The sequence below is a fragment of the Apteryx mantelli genome, chromosome 10 (assembly GCF_036417845.1).
Source record: "Apteryx mantelli isolate bAptMan1 chromosome 10, bAptMan1.hap1, whole genome shotgun sequence".
Taxonomy (NCBI): Eukaryota; Metazoa; Chordata; class Aves; order Apterygiformes; family Apterygidae; genus Apteryx; species Apteryx mantelli.
Window position 1 is genome coordinate 1,547,019 of NC_089987.1, and position 15,140 is coordinate 1,562,158.

Here is a 15,140-nt window from a genome sequence, read left to right on the forward strand (position 1 = left end):
CACAGCCTCCCAAAACCTGCCGCCCAGGGGGGCAACAGCTCTGCCCAGCCCTCCCCTGGGACACCCACCCCGGTCACGGACAACAGCCACCCGGGCGAGGGATTTCGGCAGCCACCAACAGCCCCCGCTCCCGCCGGCGAGGAGACCCAAAGCAGAAACAGGAAGGCTGCGCTGTGCAAAGAGGCCACGTTACTGCTACAGGGACAGGACGGGCCCGAACGGAGGCGGCGGATGCGCGGTGGGAGCTGCCCCCGCCAGGGCAGCCCAGGGGCAAAGCGAGCGGCAGCAGGAACCCGCCGCCGGAGCGGCGCGGATGCCCCACAGGGCTCAACAGCCCCCCGACCCGGGAGCGCTGCCCGCAGGGCGAACATGCTGCACGGAAGCACTTCTTCCATTAAACACCGCGGCTGCCCTGCCCCGGCAGCTCCGACCCTCCCGGCAGGAGCTTTCCCAGGGGAACATGCACCCCGGGCCGCAGCGGGGAGTAGGGGGCGTTTTCCCCCGGGAAGCAGCAGCGTTAAGAGCAGGTAGTGTGTGTGTCGGCTTGCTCGTGGGGCCAGGATCCCCCCCTCAGCCCCATCCCCAGGCTTGCGGGAGCCACCAGAGCCAAGGAAGCAGCGAGAACAGTTCAGCTCTTGGGCCGAGGTCCTAGCGCAGCCCGGTGCTCCCCCAGCGCCGCCCGGGATGCCCGCGCCGGCACAGCCTCGCGCCGAGCGGCTGCTGCGGTCCTTAACCCTCTGCTCCAGCGCCTCGCTCAGCCCGCGGGGCTCGCTGCCTGGCTGCAGCGCCCGGGCCGTGCCGGGGACCCCTCCCAGGGGCTGGGCGCCCTTTAAAGTGGACTCAGTGCTTGCGTAGTGCAGGGCGGCCTCTGCCCTTGCCGCAGCCGTGGGGCAGGAGACCCCCAAACTCCCCAAAACCACCCCAGGCCCCCAGCTGCCGGTGGCCCCCTGCCCGGCGTCCGTGGGGCCGGGTCTCCCTAGGGCTCTGCCTCGGTGCTGGTGTCCTGGAAGAGGGACTGCTTGCGCAGGCTCAGCCGGGCGCACCGCGGGCACGTGGTCGAGTTGTCGTAGTAGCAGTCCCTGCGGGGAAGGGTGGTGGTGGTGGTGGTGGGGGTGTGTGGGGGGCCGTGGCCGGCAGCGCCGGCCCCCCCCCCCCCCCCCCGCGGCTCCGGGCACGGCGAGGCAATCGCCGGCGCCCGCCGTACCTGTGGAAGACGGCGGAGCAGTCGGTGCACACCGAGGTGTGGCTGTCGAAGGGGAAGAGCACGTCGCCTTCCTTGCAGAGCTCGCACACGAAGCCCTTCGCCTGGCAGCGCTGGGGCGGCAGCGGGCGGTGAGCGCGGCGCCGTGGGGCCCGGCCAGGGTCCCGTCCCATCCCGTCCCATCCTGCCCCATCCCGCCCCACGGCCGCCCCCGGCTCACCTCGCAGTCGAGCTTGATGTGCTTGGCGAAGAGGGTGTGGATCTCCGTGAGGGAGCAGCTCAGGCGCCCGGCCTCGATGTCGATGAGGTCCTGCAGCGAGTACATCTCGTCGTTCTCCACGAAGTGCTGCCGGTCCTGCAGCTGCACGGAGAGCGCCCGTCACCGCTGCGCCCAGCCCCGGCGGCCCTGGCTGCCCCTGCCCCACGCCCGCGCTCCCCCCCGGCACGGCCTCCGCTCCCCCCTCCCCGCCCGCCCGCGCCGGGGCCGACCTGCAGCAGCAGCCGGGCCTCCATGGCCTCCTTGCAGGTGATGAAGTACGGCTTCATGAGCAGGATGTCCTGGCGCAGCTTCTGCGGGGGACAGCGACAGCGATGGATTGAGATGGGATGGGGACAAGGAGGGGGTGGGGATGCATACAGGGGTAGGGACAGGGATGGGGCAGCGACAGAGAAAAGGAGGGAGACAGGGATGGGATGGGGACAAGGTGAGGACAGGGACAGCAACAGGATGGGACGGGAACAGAATGGGGATGGGGACAAGGTGAGGACAGGGACAGCAACAGGATGGACGGGAACAGAATGGGGACGGGAACAGAATGGGGATGGGAACAGAATGGGGATGGGAACAGAATGGGATGGGAACAAGATGAGGACAGGGACAGCAACAGGATGGGATGGGAACAGAATGGGGATGGGAATGGGACAGGATGGGACAAGATAAGGATGGTATGGGGATGGGGTAGGATGGAGACAAGGGGAGGACGGGGACAGGGACGGGATGCAGACAGGGACGAGACGGGATGGGGGACAAGGATGGGATGGGAATGGGACAGGACAGGGAAAAGGATGGTGACAGGGACAGGATGGAGATGAGATGACAGGATGGGGACAAGATGAGGATAGGGACAGCAACAAGATGGGATGGATAGGAACAGGATGGAGTGGGATGGATGGGAATGAGATAAGGATGGTACAGGGATGGGGTGGGATGGGATGCAGACAGGGACAAGATGGGACGGGGACAGGACAGGGATGGGACAGGGAGAGGGACAGGGCAGGATGGGGACAAAATGGAGACAGGGATGAGATGCAGACAGGGACGAGACAGGACGGGGATGGGGTCAGGCTGGGTCAGTCTCGGCCCCGTAGCGGTTCAGGCACATTCCGCGTCCCCAGCCGGGCTCACCCGTGCCGGAGGGGACCTGGCAGCACCGTCACCCCGTCCGCCCCACCGCCCCGGGGCCGCGCGCCGAGGGGCCCGCGCTCACCCGGATCTCCACCAGCTCCTCCACGTAGTTGAAGAGCAGGGGGTTGATCTCCCGCAGCTTCAGCACCGGCCGCGACACCATCAGCGCCAGGTACCGCATGCTGCAGCGGGACACCTGCGCGCCCGCGGCCGTCACCCCGCGCCGAGGGCCCCCGCGGGCTCAGCCTGAGCCGCCCGGCCCCACGGCGCCCTGGGGCGAGCCCCACTGCCCCAGCGGCCAGGACCACGGCCCCAGGGACCCTCGGGACCCCTTCCAAGGACCTGGCCCCCAGGGACCCTCCTGGGACCCCTGCCAAGGACCCGGCCCCCAGGGACCCCCAGCCCATGGACCTGGCCCCCGGGGAACCCCAGGACCCCCAGCCCGGGGACCCAGCCCCCCAGGGACCCCCAGCCCAGCCCAGTCCTAGGACCCCATGGATACCCCCTCGGATCCCTCCCAAGCACCCCGAGCCCCCAGGGACACCCATGCCAGGAACCCAGCCCCCAAGCAACCCCCAGCCCAGGGACAGGGACCCCCCGGGACCCCCGCGCCCAGGGACGCAGCCCCCCCCCCCCAAGCGATCCCTGCCCCAGGGCCCCTCGGCACCCCCCGGCCCCCCAGCCCCAGGCCAGCGGGCGGGCACCTTGCGGGGCTCGAAGTCCCAGTTGTGGATGGCGCGGGCCGGGATGACGGCCAGGTCGTTCCAGTGGCAGCTGCTGCAGTAGTAGAGGCCGGTGTAGTCGCACTGCCGCGCCTCGCTGGGCACCCCTCCTGCGGCGGCACGCACGTGGGTCCCGGCCCCCCCGCCCCACGGCGCCGCGAGCGCCCGGGGCCAGCACGGGGCCCCCGCGTCGCCTTCCCCCGCTCGGTGGCCCCGTGCATCCCCTGTCCCAGCCCAGCGCAGCCCGCACCCCCAAATATCCCTGGTCCCCAGCCCCATGCAGCCCCAGGCCCTGGTCCCCAGCCCCACATATCCCTGGTGGCCCTCAGCCCCACATATCCCCTACACCAGCCTGACACAGCCCCAGGCCCTGGCCCCCAGCCCCATGCAGCCCCGGCCCCCAGCCCCAGATATCTCTGGCCCCCAGCCCTATGCAGCCCCGGCCCCCAGCCCCAGATATCTCTGGCCCCCAGCCCCATGCAGCCCCGGCCCCCAGCCCCATGCAGCCCCAACCCCTGGCTCCCAGCCCCACACAGCCCTGGCCTCTGGCCCTTAGCCCCACATATCCCTGGCCCCCAGCCCCTTGCAGCCCCAGCCCCAGGCCCGGATATCCCTGGTCCCCAGCCCCACACAGTCCCTATACCAGCCTGACACAGCCCCAGGCCCTGGCCCCCAGCCCCACATATCCCTGGGCCCATGCCTCAGACTCCCTGGCCCCCAGCCCCACGCAGCCTGAGCCCCCAGCCCCACACATCCTCTACCCCAGCCCTAGGCAGTGCCGGTCCCCAGCCTTCAGCCCCACATACCCCTGTCCCCCAGCCCCATGCAGTCCCGACCCTGGCCCTCAGCCCTGTGCTGCCCACCCCCGGTCCCCAGCCCCACGCCAGCCCGGTCCCCAGCCCCACACCATGCCAGCGCGGCACGGCGGTGCCTTACGGAGGGAGACGGGGGCCCGGCACTCGGCGCAGCGGTAGTCCTGGCTGTCGAGCCCGCTCTCGGGGCAGATGTTGAGCTCGTACTCGGCCTGGTGGCTCACCTTGGACCTCACGCACGGCTTGGTGACCAGGGGCAGGCACTTGCTGTGGCAGCGGTAGTAGCACCCTGGGGGCGGGCGGCCGTGAGGATGGGGCCGGGGGGGCCGCATGTGGCCCCGCGGGGTAACCAGCTGCCCAGCCCCAGCCCACCTGTGCAGGTGTACCAGGTCTGGATGAGGCCCCAGATGATGGTGCTGCACTTGTCGCACGTCTGCTTCACGCTCTTGCTCTTCTCCTTGTAGAAGCGGTGCTCCAGGATGACGCGGATGTTGGGCTCGTCCTCGGAGGGGTCCTGCGGCACGGCACGGCACGGCACGGCACGGCCGGTTGGAGGGCACCCCACACCCTACCGGCCCCCCCCCGCGCCCATCCCGGCCCCACCTGGAGCTCCTGCAGCTTGAGGCGCAGGTGGATGAGCCGCACGACGGCGTCCTTCTGCCGCTCCGAGTGCTCGGGCAGCTCCAGGATCACCCGCTTGCACTCCTCGATGGCCTGCCGCAGCTGCCGCACGTCGGAGGCCAGGAAGAGCCCCTGCGGGAGGAAGAGGAGGAGGAGGAGGAGGAGGAGGAGGAGGGTGGGCCGGCAGCCCCGCGCCCCCCGGCCCCACCGCCCCCCGGCCCCACTCACCACCGGCCGGGAGAAGTGGTCCTCGGCCAGGCCCAGGTCCATGGGGCGCTCCGAGCCCTCGGGGTCGCCCGGGGACGGATCCGGCCGCCGCTCTGCAAGGGGGAGGGATGGGTTCAGGGGGGCCGGGATGGATGGGGACGCGTGTCCATCCCTGTCCCCCCCGGCCCCGGCACCCACCTGGGGCCGGCGGCACCTCGGGGCGCTCGTGCTGCTCCGGCGCCTTGTCGAAGGGGTTGAGATGGGCCTGGCGAAACCGCGCCAGCCTCTCGCCGTACTCCATGGCTGCGGGCCCTGCGGGGACGCGGACGTCAGGGGCGGCCGCCGCGCTCCCCGGCACGCCGCCGCCGCCGCCACCACCGTGGTCCCCGACACGTCACCGCTGCTGCCACCGCCGTGGTCCCCGGCACGTCACCGCTGCCACCACCACCAGGGCAGGCGGATGAACCGGTCCCACCGCCTCCCACGCCGTGCCGGCGGGGCCGGGACACCCTGCTCGCTTCCCTGAACGGTGCCCCCGCAGCCCCCCCCCCCCTTACAGTGCAAGGTCCCCACAACCCTCCTTAGACTGCATGCCCCCCCCTTGCAGTGCACAGCCCCCACAGCCCCCCCTTGCAGTGCATGGCCCCCCCTTGCAGTGCATGGCCCCCACAGCCTTCCTTACACTGCACGCCCCCCCCTTGCAGTGCACGGCCCCCACAACCCCCCTTACACTGCACGCCCCCCCCTTGCAGTGCGTGGCCCCCACAGCCCCACGGTGCAGCCTCCACCATTGTGCTGCCCCCCCCCATTGCAGGGCCCCCCATTCCCCTCATCATACCGCCCCCCCGCCCCGAGGCACAGCCCCCATTGTATGGCCCTAACACCAGCCCCCCCCCCGGCACCCCTCTATCGCACAGCATGGGCCCCCCAGCCCCACGGCACAGCCCCCCCCCTCCCCATTGCAGGCCCCCCCCCAGCCCCTATGGCCCGGCCCCCACTGCAGCCCCCTGCACTACTCGGCCCCATTGCAGGGGCCCCCATTCCCTCCCCCCGCAGCCTTCTGCGTTGCACGGCCCCACTGCACGGGCCCGGTGCCCCCCGCTGCAGAGCCCCGGTTCCCCCCCCCCATTGCAGAGCCCCGGCACGGCCGGCCCCGTTGCACGGCCCCGATTCCCCCCCGTTGCAGAGCCCCGGCACTACCGGCGCCGTTGCAGGGCCCCGTTCGTCGTCCCCCCCCATTGCACAGCCCCCGTCCCCCCCCCGCCGTTGCACGGCCCCGGCCTCCCCCCCCGCCCCGCCGCCGGCCGCGCCCGGCCCCGCCCCCGCCCGCCAGGGGGCAGCGCCGCCCCCGCCCCGCTCACCGCGGCAGCGCCCGCCGCGCACCGCCCCCGCTACATGGCCGCCGCGCCCGGCCCCGCCCCTCCGCGCTAGACCCCGCCCCTCCGCGTCAGACCCCGCCCCTCCGCGCCCGGCCCCGCACCGCCCGCACAGCTCGGCCCCGCCCCGCCCCTCCGCGCTGCCGCCCCCTGCCGGCCGGCGGACCGCACCGCGCCGCACCGCGCCGCCCGGGCGGGGCCGCAGCCGCAGCCGCAGCGGGGGGGGGGGGGGCCGGGAGCGGCCCGGGAGCGGCCCCGCCGGCGCACGGGACCGGCGCCACGGCCCATAACCCCGGCGCCCTTGGCCCTGTCCCCACAGCTCCTTGTCCCCGGCCCCAGCCCCATAGCCCTGCCCCCCCTCCCCCAGGCTGTCCTCGCGGCCCCCCCCCGGTCCCCATCCCCATAGCTCCTTGTCCCAGGCCCCGCAGCCCCATAACCTGCCCCCCCCCAGCTGTCCCCATGACCCCTTTGTCCCCGTGCCCACAGCCCCCCCTCCCCATAACCGTGTCCCCATGGCCCCCTGCCCCATGGCTCCCCAACCCCATTGTCCCTTGTCCTCAGGGACCCCCTCCCCCATGGACTCCCCTCACTATGGGCCCCTCTCCCTAGCCCCACCGTCCCCATAGCCCCTGTCCCTATGGACCCCTCCCCATAGCCCTCCACCCCCATGGCCCCTGTCCCTATGGCTCCCCACCCCCATAAGTCCTTTGTCACCATGGTCCCATCCCCATGGACCCCTCCCTATATCCTCCTCTCCCTAGTCCCACCACCCCCATAGTCCCTGGCCCCCAGCTCCCCATGCCCCATAGTCCCTTCTCTCCAGCCCTTGTCCCCTGGGTGTCTTAGCTCCCATCCCCATAGTCCCTCATCCCCATGGATGCCTCCCCATAGCCCCTGTTCCCATAGCACCCATCCCCATAAACTCTTGTCCCCATTCCCTTTACCCCCCCATAGCCCCTGTCCCCATGGCTCCCTAGCCCAATAGTCCCTTCTCTCCCATCCTTGTCCCTTGGTGCCATAACTACCATCCCCATAGCCCCCATCTCCCCAGTCCCTTGCCCCCACAGCTCCATGCAGCAGAGGCCTGGAGGCTCCTCTGCCTGCACCGGGGCCAAGGACAGTGCCCCAGGCACGGGACGCAGCTGAGACCCAGTGAGCAGGGCCACAGGGCGGCTGCACCATCAGGGTGCGGCCCCACTGCGTGGGCAGCCCGTCCCCACCACCCCAGCACTGGTCCCCCCCACCATAGACACCCATGTGCAGCCCAGCACAAGGGCTGGACCTGCAGCACCCGGTGGGGTGACCGGGCACAAGGGCCATGCACCGGCTCGAGACCCCCAGCCCGCCCCCCATCCCCCAAGGACCTGCACACAGGGTAACTGGACAGCAATAAATTTATTAAGTATTCAAAAAAAATAGACACAAACCAGTAAAAAACAAATATCGGGGCGCTCACATCAGAGCCGCGGGACGGGGCTGAGCTAACTCATAACGGGGGACACGGTTAGTAAATACCAAATGGTTTTGATCTTGGGAGCCCTAATCAGAAGCAACTAGAAGCCGGCTAGGACTCGCTAAAGGCGGCGGCGCTGGCTAGCAGGACGCTGGAGGAGCCGGCCCGGGACAGGGGCGGCGTGGGCCGACCCCGCCGGCTTCACTTGGCGCCCTGGGCCTCCGACTCCTCCTCGTCGTCTTCGTACATCTCGCCCTCCTCCTCAGCCGTGGCGTCCTGGTACTGCTGGTACTCGGAGACCAGGTCGTTCATGTTGCTCTCTGCCTCGGTGAACTCCATCTCGTCCATGCCCTCGCCCGTGTACCAGTGGAGGAAGGCCTTGCGGCGAAACATGGCCGTGAACTGCTCCGAGATGCGCTTGAAGAGCTCCTGGATGGCTGTGCTGTTGCCGATGAAGGTGGAGGACATCTTCAGCCCCCGGGGCGGGATGTCGCACACGGCCACCTTGACGTTGTTGGGGATCCACTCCACGAAGTAGGAGCTGTTCTTGCTCTGGATGGCCAACATCTGCTCGTCCACCTCCTTCATGGACATGCGGCCCCGGAAGACTGTGGCCACGGTGAGGTAGCGCCCATGGCGGGGGTCACAGGCTGCCATCATGTTCTTGGCATCAAACATCTGCTGAGTGAGCTCAGGGACGGTGAGGGCACGGTACTGCTGGCTGCCACGGGCTGTCAGTGGGGCAAAGCCGGGCATGAAGAAGTGGAGACGTGGGAAGGGCACCATGTTGACTGCCAGCTTGCGGAGGTCGGCATTGAGCTGCCCGGGGAAGCGGAGGGAGGTGGTGACGCCGCTCATGGTGGCCGAGACGAGGTGGTTGAGGTCGCCGTAGGTTGGGGTGGCCAGCTTGAGGGTGCGGAAGCAGATGTCGTAGAGGGCCTCGTTGTCGATGCAGTAGGTCTCATCCGTGTTCTCCACCAGCTGGTGGATGGAGAGCGTGGCGTTGTAGGGCTCCACCACGGTGTCTGAGACCTTGGGCGAGGGCACCACGCTGAAAGTGTTCATGATGCGGTCGGGGTACTCCTCGCGCACCTTGCTGATGAGCAGGGTGCCCATGCCCGAGCCGGTGCCGCCGCCCAGCGAGTGGGTCAGCTGGAAGCCCTGCAGGCAGTCGCAGTTCTCGCACTCCTTCCGCACCACGTCCAGGACGGAGTCCACCAGCTCGGCCCCCTCCGTGTAGTGCCCCTTCGCCCAGTTGTTCCCGGCCCCGCTCTGGCCTGCGGGAGAGGACAAGCCGCGCTGGCTGCGCTCCGGCCGCGGGCGCCCCGGCCCCCCGCCCACGCGGAGCACCCGGGGCAGGTTGTGCGCAGCCCCAGCCCGGCCCCGGCTCCGGCGGGGAGATCTGAGGCTGGCGAGAGGCGCCCGGAGCCGGGAGCGGAGGGGTGGGGTGGGAAGCCGCAAAGGTTTGGCAGGGAGCCGCCGGCACAGCCCTGCGCTCCGGGGCCGCGGGGGAGACGCGGCCGGAGACAGCCCCGGGCGCACCGGCGGCACCCCGGGAGCCAGCCGGCGCCGAGCCCGGGCATGCCGGCGCTAGCGTGGGGACGTACCGAAAATGAAGTTGTCCGGTCGGAAGAGGTGTCCGAAGGCCCCTGAGCGCACGCTGTCCATCGTCCCCGGCTCCAGGTCCACCAGGATGGCGCGAGGCACGTACTTGTGAGCTGCAGGGAGACCCCGCGTGACCCGCTGCCCCCGCCGTGTCCCCCCGTGTCGGGCTCCCACGTGCACCGGGGCGGCCCGGGGGGGGGGGGGGAGCCCCCACGCCGGGGGGCTGCGCCGGCCCCACGCCCACCCCACGCCCGCCCCACGCGCGCGGGGGCTTACAGGAGGCCTCATTGTAGTAGACGCTGATGCGCTCCAGCTGCAGGTCCGAGTCGCCCACGTAGTTGCCGCTGGGGTCTATGCCGTGCTCATCGCTGATCACCTCCCAGAACTGGGGGCACCGGGGGGGGGGGTCAGAGGGGGCCGCCACGGCCGGGGGGGGGGGGCAGCGCTCAGGGTCGGGCCCCCCCCCCCCCCGGCCATGGGGCAGGGTCCCAGCTCGGGGTGCCCAGTGCCAGCACCCCGGGGGGGCTCTGCACCGCGGGGGGGGGGGAACGACCGGGGGCGACCCCGGGGGGGGGCTCTGCACCGCGGGGGGGGGGGGGGAACGACCGGGGGCGACCCCGGGGGAGGGGGGGGGCTCTGCACCGCGGGGGGGGGGACGACGACCGGGGGCGACCCCGGGGGAGGGGGGGGCTCTGCACCGCGGGGGGGGGGGACGACGACGACCGGGGGCGACCCCGGGGGAGCCGCACAGCCGGGGGGACACCGGCACCGCGGGGCAGGCTCTGCATCGCCGGGACCCGGTACCGGGGGTGCCACACCCCGGGGGACACACGGCGGGGGGGGGGGGGGAGGTCACGCCAGGGGAACGGGGAGGTGCAGGGTGGATGGGGGTCCCCGGGGAAGGGGGGGCGGCGCACCCCGGGGCACCGGGGACAGCTCCCGGGGCCGCTCCGTTCCGCTCCGCCGCCGCGGCGGGTGGGCGCTGCCCGGCGCTGGCCGCGGTGCTGAAGCGCCGCTCGGGGAGGCCCCGGTACCGGCACCGCCCCGGCTGCCGCCGCCGCCGCCGCCGCCTTTGTGCGCGCCGGGGGCGCCGCGGCAGCGGGCCGGGGGCGCCGCCCGGTACCGGGTGCCCGGTGGCGGGGCTGCGGCAGGCGGCGGCGGCGGCGCCCCCTCCCCTCCCCTCCCCCGCGCCGCGGCGGACAAAGGAGCGGGGCGGGGCCCTTTGTTCTGCCCGGTGCGGCGGGGGGAGGGGGGGCGAAGGGGGGGAGGGGGGGGGCTCCTTTGTCCGCCGCTCCGCTCCCTCTGCAGTGCCGGGGCGGGGCCGCCGCAGCGCCCGGTGCCGGTGCGGGTTCCCGGTGCCGGGCGTTACCTTGGCCCCGATCTGGTTGCCGCACTGCCCCGCCTGGATGTGGACGATCTCCCTCATGGTCGGGCCTTGCCGTGCCGGGACGGGACGGGCGGGCGCAGAGCGGTACCGGGAGCGCGGGGGGCGGCCCCGCCGCCGCCGCCGCTTTTATAGGCGCCGCGCGCCGCACCGGGCCGGCCGCTGACGTCACCGCCGCGCCGTAGCCAATCGGCGGCGGCCGCCGCAGCGCGCTGCAGCATCGCTGCAGCACCGCGCCCCGCCCCGCCCGCCCGGCCCGGCCCGGCCCGGAGCGGAGCGGAGCGACCCGACCCGACGTGGATCCGCCCGGCCCGGAGCGGAGCGGCCCGGCTGGCTCGGCCCCGAACCGATCGGCCCGGTGCGGCCCGACCCGGCGGCGGCGGCGGAGGAGACCCGGCACTCGGGGTCCCCCGCTCCCCCCGCTATTGTGGGGGAGGGGAGGGGGCCCCACCCGGGACGCCCGTGGGGGTGGGGGACACTCAGGGTGGGGACAGACCCCACCCGCCCAGCCGGGGGGACCCCCGGGCACGGGGAGGAGGGGGGGGGGAGAGGGGAAACCCGGACACCACCCCTACACTGGGGGGGGGGGCTGGGGCGCCCCCTTCACACGTGGGGAGGGGCCGGGACCCCCTCCCGGGGGGGCTCCCACCCCACACCCCGAGGGGGGAGATTGGGGACCCCCGGGCACGTGGGAGAGGGGAAGCACGGCCCCCCCCCATGAACTGTGGGGGAGGGATGGCCCCCCCCCCAGACACCCAGGGCCCCCCCCGGACACCCAGGGCCCCCGACACAGCCCCCAGCCCTGCAGGATTCCCCTGGCCGGGGTGGGAGCGGGGCCCCCCACCTGTGCCCCACCATGGGGGGACAGGGACAAAAGCGGGGGGGGGCCATGCACCGATGGGACCCCGGGCTCGGGGGCCGCAGCCGGCCCGGCCCGGGCAGTGGGGGACGCGGGGAGCCGCGGTGGCGGTGGTGCCGGAACAAAGGCTGGTGGCGGTGGCGGCGGCGGCGGCGAGGGGCCTCCCTTTGTGCAGCGGCGCCGGACGCCTGGGCCCCGCGAGGACCTGGCGGCTGCGGCCCTGCGCCCACCGCGGGGGGCTGAGCCCCATGGCCTCGCTCCGCCGCCCCACGCAGAGCGGCCCCACGGCTGCTCCCGGCGCCCACTGGCGCCCGGCCCCGCTGCGGCCCGCTGCCGGGAAGGGGCGCAAGGCTGGGAGCCAGCACCCGGGCCGGCAGCCAGCAGGGATGCAGCAGGAAAGCGGCCGCTTGGAGCAATTAGGCGATGAATAAATAAATCATCGGCGCTGGGAAACGCTAGCTCACCCCTCGGGAGATTCCCAGCACCGGCTGGGCAGCTCCCATGCTGGGGGCCTTGCATGCCTGCCCCCAGCAGCTCCCAGTCCATCCCAGTCCCCGGGGCGGGCAGGGGCTGGACGTGCTGCCCCCGGGGAGGCAGCCGAGGCCGAAGCTCGGGGTTGCGGCCGCTCGGGGGGCCGCGGGGCCGGGGCGAGGGGCGGCAGCCGGGGCTGCGCACGGCGCGGCGCCAGCCACAGCATCACTGCAAAGAGCCTTTATTGAGCCGGGCGGCGCCGGGCGGCGCGGAGCTCCCGGGGCGCGGGATGCAGCCCGGCCCCGTGCGGCCGGGCCGTTACCTGCGCGCAGCCCGCGTCCCGCTCGCTACCAGGAGCACAGCACCACCTCCCGCAGCGTCCGCCGGAGCTCCTGGCTCCGGAAGGCGTAGATGAGGGGGTCCACCACAGAGTTGCAGATGATGAGGATGAGGAAGAGGTTGAAGTAGCTGAAGAAGCACGTGCAGAAGGGGTTGGTGGGGCAGGTGACGATGAGGATGAGGTGGAAGAAGAAGGGCCCCCAGCAAACGAAGAAGACACCCAGCAGGATGGTGAGCGTCACGGCGCCCTTGAGGCTGCTGGTGCGGTAGACGGTGGGTTTCTTCTGCTGGCTGGAGATGCTGTGGAGGTGGTGGCGGGCCAGGGCGAACATGTGGATGTAGAGCACCAGCATGAGCACCAGCATGAAGAGGAAGAAGCCGATGAGGCAGAGGAGGATGGCGTTGCTGTGGTAGTAGGTGATGAAGACGGTGCTGGAGACGGTGCTGGCCAGCCAGACACTGGCCATGGTGACCACGGCCCGCTGCAGCGTCATGATGCTGTGGTAGCGCAGGGCGTAGAAGATGGTGATGTAGCGGTCCACGGCGATGACCCCCAGGAAGGAGAGGGAGGACACCACGGAGCTGCAGATGAGCATGTCGATGACGTTGTCCATGTGGCGGATGATGCTGGCGCGGATCACCAGCACGCCATGCTCCATGAGCAGCATGAAGAGCGTCTCCACCAGGTTGCTGACGCTCACCAGCATGTCGGAGACGGCCAGGCAGCAGATGAAGTAGTACATGGGCGAGTGCAGGTTCCTGTTCTTGAGGATGGCGGCGACCACCAGCACGTTCTCCACCAGGCTCACCAGGCCCAGCACGAGGAAGAGCTCGTTGGGGATGTCCAGCCCCTGGCAGCTGGCGCCGCCGGCCCCGGCCGTGGCGTTGCTCTGGTTGCCCTCGCTGGCGTTCCAGGGCTGGCGGAGCAGGCGCAGCGGGGCCAACGTCAACATCGCGCCTGCCGCCGGCCTGGCACCCCCCCGGCTTGGGGCCCGCTGCACGGTGTGGACCAGCTGCCCCGCGCCGCCAGCGCTCGCCGCGGCCCCGCGAGAGCCTCTACCGCGACGGCTTTGGGCGGAGGGAAGCGGTGCCCACGGCTCCTGTCGCCCTGGGGTCCCGGCGGGCACGCGGTGCCAGAGACGCTCAGCTCCCCTCGCGCTGCTCCGCACCCCTGGTCTCCACGGGGATCCCAGGTGCCACGGCCGCTCACCTCCCCAGCCCTTGCCGGCTCCCCCGGAGCCGCGCTGCTCCTGGCCCACAGCGCTGGCTTAGCGGGAGTTATGGGGAAGAAAGGGCCCTTTCTCTGCCCTACTTTAAAGCCGGCTCCCTCGGCCCCTCCTCCGCGGAGGCCGGGCACGCACATGACGGCTCCGCGCCCCGCGGCGAGGGCAGCCACGCCGAGCCTGGGGCCGCCGGACCCCCAGCGCTGCCCTGGGGGAGCCTGTGCGCCCTGGGGTCTCCCATGCACCCTGGAGGATCCCATGCACCCTGGGGTCTCCCGTGCATTCTGGGGTGCCCATGCACCCTGGGGATCCCCCATGCACCCATGCATCCCGGGGCGCCTGTGCACCCCGGGGGGGGGGTCGGTGCACCCCGGGGAGCCCAGCGGGGCCGCGCAGCCTCCCTGCTGCAGGAGCAGAGCGGCTCCTTCCCAGCCCGGTGCAAAGGGCAGAGCCGCTCACAGCTCTGGGTTTGCTCGGAGCCACGTCCCGCCGCAGAGCTAGCCGCAGTCAGTCTGGCCCCTGCTGACCCCCATGATGTCCCCAGGGTTGCAGGGTGCCGGCTCAACCCTGCCAGGGTGCTCATGGGCCCCAGGGCTCCTGCAAGGGCTCCGGTGGCCGCCCCAGCCGCAGTGGCACGCGGGGAAGGCATCGTGCCGCAGGGCAGGCCATGGAGCCCGATAGGGATCCTCAAAGGCCCTGTTTTCTCTGGGAGAAGAAACCGTCTGTCGATCCTGCCGGCCCCGGCTCCGCACGCTGCCGCCCCACAGCACGAGAAGCTGCTCCGGGCGCTGGGACCCACGGGCGGACAAGATGCACCGCGGCGGCTTGCAAACGCCGAGCCCAGCCAGCAAAGTGACTAACCGCAGTCCCACGCCACGGCCTGCTCCCCGCGCCCTGCCTGCAGAGCCGCCCGGCACCGCTCGGAGCAGCCCGGCGCTGCCAGCCCCAGAGCTGCACGGGGCCTCGGCTCCCTCCCGCGAGAGCCGGGGTGGCTGGGGAGGCGCAGGGCCCGGCTGACCGTCATGTGCCTTCGGCTCCGTGTTGACGCCTGGAGCTGCACGGCTGCCAAGGAGCCGGTCACATCGGCACGAAAAGGCCGTTCCCGCTGCCGTTCCCCTGGCCGCTTCCGGCTGCCGAGGGCCCCTTCCCGGGGTGATCCTGCCGCCGATGAAAGCGCTTCTGTGCAGGCTGGGTGACCGCGCTGGGAAGGGCCCGTCCTCGCCCCGAGCGGCTCCTGAGCCAGCGCAGCAGGGACAGGCCAGGAATTGTTTCCAGTGCTCTGGCGAGCGGGAGCTGCCCGTCGTGCCCAGGCCGGTGGGTGCTCGCCCTGCCGCCGGGCTGCTGCAGGCGGCAGCCGCTGCCCCAGGAGCAGCGAGGCCGGGTTGGGAGCTGAGCCCGGCTCTCCAGCACGCCCCAGGTGCCGAGGCAAACCCAGCTGGGCGCCCCTACGCAGGGCTGCGCT

General features: G+C 72.2%; 2 protein-coding genes across 2 annotated transcripts; both read right to left on the reverse strand.

Moving 5' to 3' along the window:
• Nucleotides 1–881: 881 nt before the first annotated feature.
• DEF8 (differentially expressed in FDCP 8 homolog) lies at nucleotides 882–5,491 on the reverse strand. The gene is made up of 11 exons (XM_067302334.1): nucleotides 5,167–5,491; nucleotides 4,990–5,081; nucleotides 4,744–4,893; nucleotides 4,513–4,654; nucleotides 4,265–4,429; nucleotides 3,311–3,438; nucleotides 2,689–2,802; nucleotides 1,691–1,771; nucleotides 1,422–1,562; nucleotides 1,205–1,314; nucleotides 882–1,079 (listed from the first exon to the last, which is right to left on the reverse strand). Exons 1-11 carry the CDS (start codon nucleotides 5,267–5,269, stop codon nucleotides 977–979), a joined length of 1,329 nt encoding a protein of 442 aa, XP_067158435.1. The 5' UTR covers nucleotides 5,270–5,491; the 3' UTR covers nucleotides 882–976.
• A 2,229-nt stretch (nucleotides 5,492–7,720) lies between these two features.
• TUBB3 (tubulin beta 3 class III) lies at nucleotides 7,721–13,408 on the reverse strand. Its single transcript, XM_067302827.1, has 6 exons — nucleotides 12,468–13,408; nucleotides 11,951–11,975; nucleotides 10,772–10,912; nucleotides 9,679–9,787; nucleotides 9,405–9,515; nucleotides 7,721–9,074 (listed from the first exon to the last, which is right to left on the reverse strand). Exons 1-6 carry the CDS (start codon nucleotides 13,406–13,408, stop codon nucleotides 7,999–8,001), a joined length of 2,403 nt encoding a protein of 800 aa, XP_067158928.1. The 3' UTR covers nucleotides 7,721–7,998.
• Nucleotides 13,409–15,140: the final 1,732 nt, after the last annotated feature.

Excerpts from the sequence above, each read along its gene's own strand:
- TUBB3 (XM_067302827.1), bottom strand. The coding sequence starts at position 13,408 with ATGTTGACGTTGGCCCCGCTGCGCCTGCTCCGCCAGCCCTGGAACGCC. Across the intron at positions 9,516-9,678 it reads CTACTACAATGAGGCCTCCT|CTCACAAGTACGTGCCTCGC; the intron begins GTAAGCCCCCGC and ends GTCTCCCTGCAG. Across the intron at positions 9,075-9,404 it reads ACCGGACAACTTCATTTTCG|GCCAGAGCGGGGCCGGGAAC; the intron begins GTACGTCCCCAC and ends CCTCTCCCGCAG.
- DEF8 (XM_067302334.1), bottom strand. The coding sequence starts at position 5,269 with ATGGAGTACGGCGAGAGGCTGGCGCGGTTTCGCCAGGCCCATCTCAAC. Across the intron at positions 5,082-5,166 it reads CGAGGTGCCGCCGGCCCCAG|AGCGGCGGCCGGATCCGTCC; the intron begins GTGGGTGCCGGG and ends TCCCCCTTGCAG. Across the intron at positions 4,894-4,989 it reads ACCACTTCTCCCGGCCGGTG|GGGCTCTTCCTGGCCTCCGA; the intron begins GTGAGTGGGGCC and ends TTCCTCCCGCAG.